This window comes from Seriola lalandi, unplaced genomic scaffold (assembly GCF_002814215.2).
Source record: "Seriola lalandi dorsalis isolate HSWRI2012SDOR001 ecotype SW California unplaced genomic scaffold, Sedor1 jcf7180001975518, whole genome shotgun sequence".
NCBI lineage: Eukaryota > Metazoa > Chordata > Actinopteri > Carangiformes > Carangidae > Seriola > Seriola lalandi.
The window spans coordinates 1-1,512 of NW_019446184.1; the positions used below are offsets into that span (position 1 = coordinate 1).

The 1,512-nt window shown below is 45.0% G+C and overlaps 1 protein-coding gene across 1 annotated transcript; it reads right to left on the minus strand.

Moving 5' to 3' along the window:
- Window positions 1–25: 25 nt before the first annotated feature.
- LOC111655544 (EGF-containing fibulin-like extracellular matrix protein 1) lies at window positions 26–1,285 on the minus strand. The gene is made up of 2 exons (XM_023406995.2): window positions 1,159–1,285; window positions 26–612 (listed from the first exon to the last, which is right to left on the minus strand). The coding sequence occupies exons 1-2, from the start codon at window positions 1,236–1,238 to the stop codon at window positions 243–245; spliced, it is 450 nt and encodes a 149-aa protein (XP_023262763.1). The 5' UTR covers window positions 1,239–1,285; the 3' UTR covers window positions 26–242.
- Between the last annotated feature and the right edge of the window lie 227 nt (window positions 1,286–1,512).

Here is a 1,512-nt window from a genome sequence, read left to right on the forward strand (position 1 = left end):
TGAGATAAAAAAGATGATGTCAGACCGTCGTCTTGTTTTATTCACATCATCTTTGGTGGAGATGAGATGAAATAAAATGAGATGTGATTTCATAAACAAAGATGACATCACTGAGCTGAGATACTGAATATTCATATTTGACTGAGATGAACAAAAATTAGATGAAATGGGATTAAATGAAATTGAGATTTAGATGAGATGAAAAAATAAATAAATAAATATATAAATGTAGAGTTATTGGTTCATATAGACTGAGATGAAATGACAGTGAAGCATGAGACATGAGTGGACCTGATGAATAAATGAGATGAGTGTGGTGAATGAATGAGAGAACAGAAGACAGTGAGGTGAGGTAGAATCAGATCACACAGATCAGATATGAGGACATAGAAACATGACATCAGACTGATGGCGCTCACCCTGAGGAAGAACTGTCCGTCCTCGTTGCCAGCTTTGATCCTGAAGGTGTTGTGCATGTTGGGGAAGACGCTGGTGGCCTGGATCTGGAAGATGTCGGCTGGCACCGAGCGCTCCGACGTGATGCTCATGTACTTATAGACGATGGAGGGAGGGAGTCCTCTGCATGCGCTTAGAGACTGACAGCTGCAGCGCCTGACGACACAGTCAGAGACAACACATCAACACCCTGTTGCTGTCACCAGGATGTTGTTGTGTGACGGTCGGTTCCTGGTCTTCTCTTTGTGGTTGCTGGGGAGGTGGTGTTCCATGTGTTTGCTTGCTGTTAGTAAATGGTTGCTATGCAGCTTCCATGGTGTTCCTATTGGTTACTACAATGTTACTAAGTCGTTGCTATGGTGTTGTGACAGTTGCTGTGTCTGCAACAGGTGGTTGCTATGGCGTTCCAGGTGTTTGCTTGGGCTTTTCAGTTTGCTGCTGTAACACTGTGGTTGCTAGGTGATTGTTATAGTGTGGTAAATATGGCGCAACTCTGATTTCATAGCTGTGGTTGTGACATCGTCTCAAACAGCTGCTGAGGATCATGGGTAATGTAGTACCTGAGTTACTCCACATCTCAGACAGAGTGATGAACCTGAAACATTTCAACCATTTCCACTCTACTGAAACTCAACAAGTGAATCTCACTCAAACAGGTGATGACATCATCTCCAGGTGTGGAGGAGCACAAGTGAGTCTCACCCCTCTCCGGTCTGGACATAGGGCTCCTGGCAGGGGTTTCTGGGATAGCAGCGGTAACCTCCAAAGTAGTTCCAACACATCTGGTCCTCACGGCAGTTTGCTCCAGTTTCACACTCGTTTATGTCTGTGAACAGAACCAGAACATCCACATCAGAACCACAGCATTCACATCAGAACCAGAACGTCGCATCAGAAACAGAACACATCAGAACCACAGCATTAGCATCAGAACCAGAACATCCACACCAGAACCACACCATCCACATCAGAACCACAGCATCCACATCAGAACCAGAACATCCACATCAGAACCACAACATCCACAGCAGAACCACAGCATCCACATCAGAACCA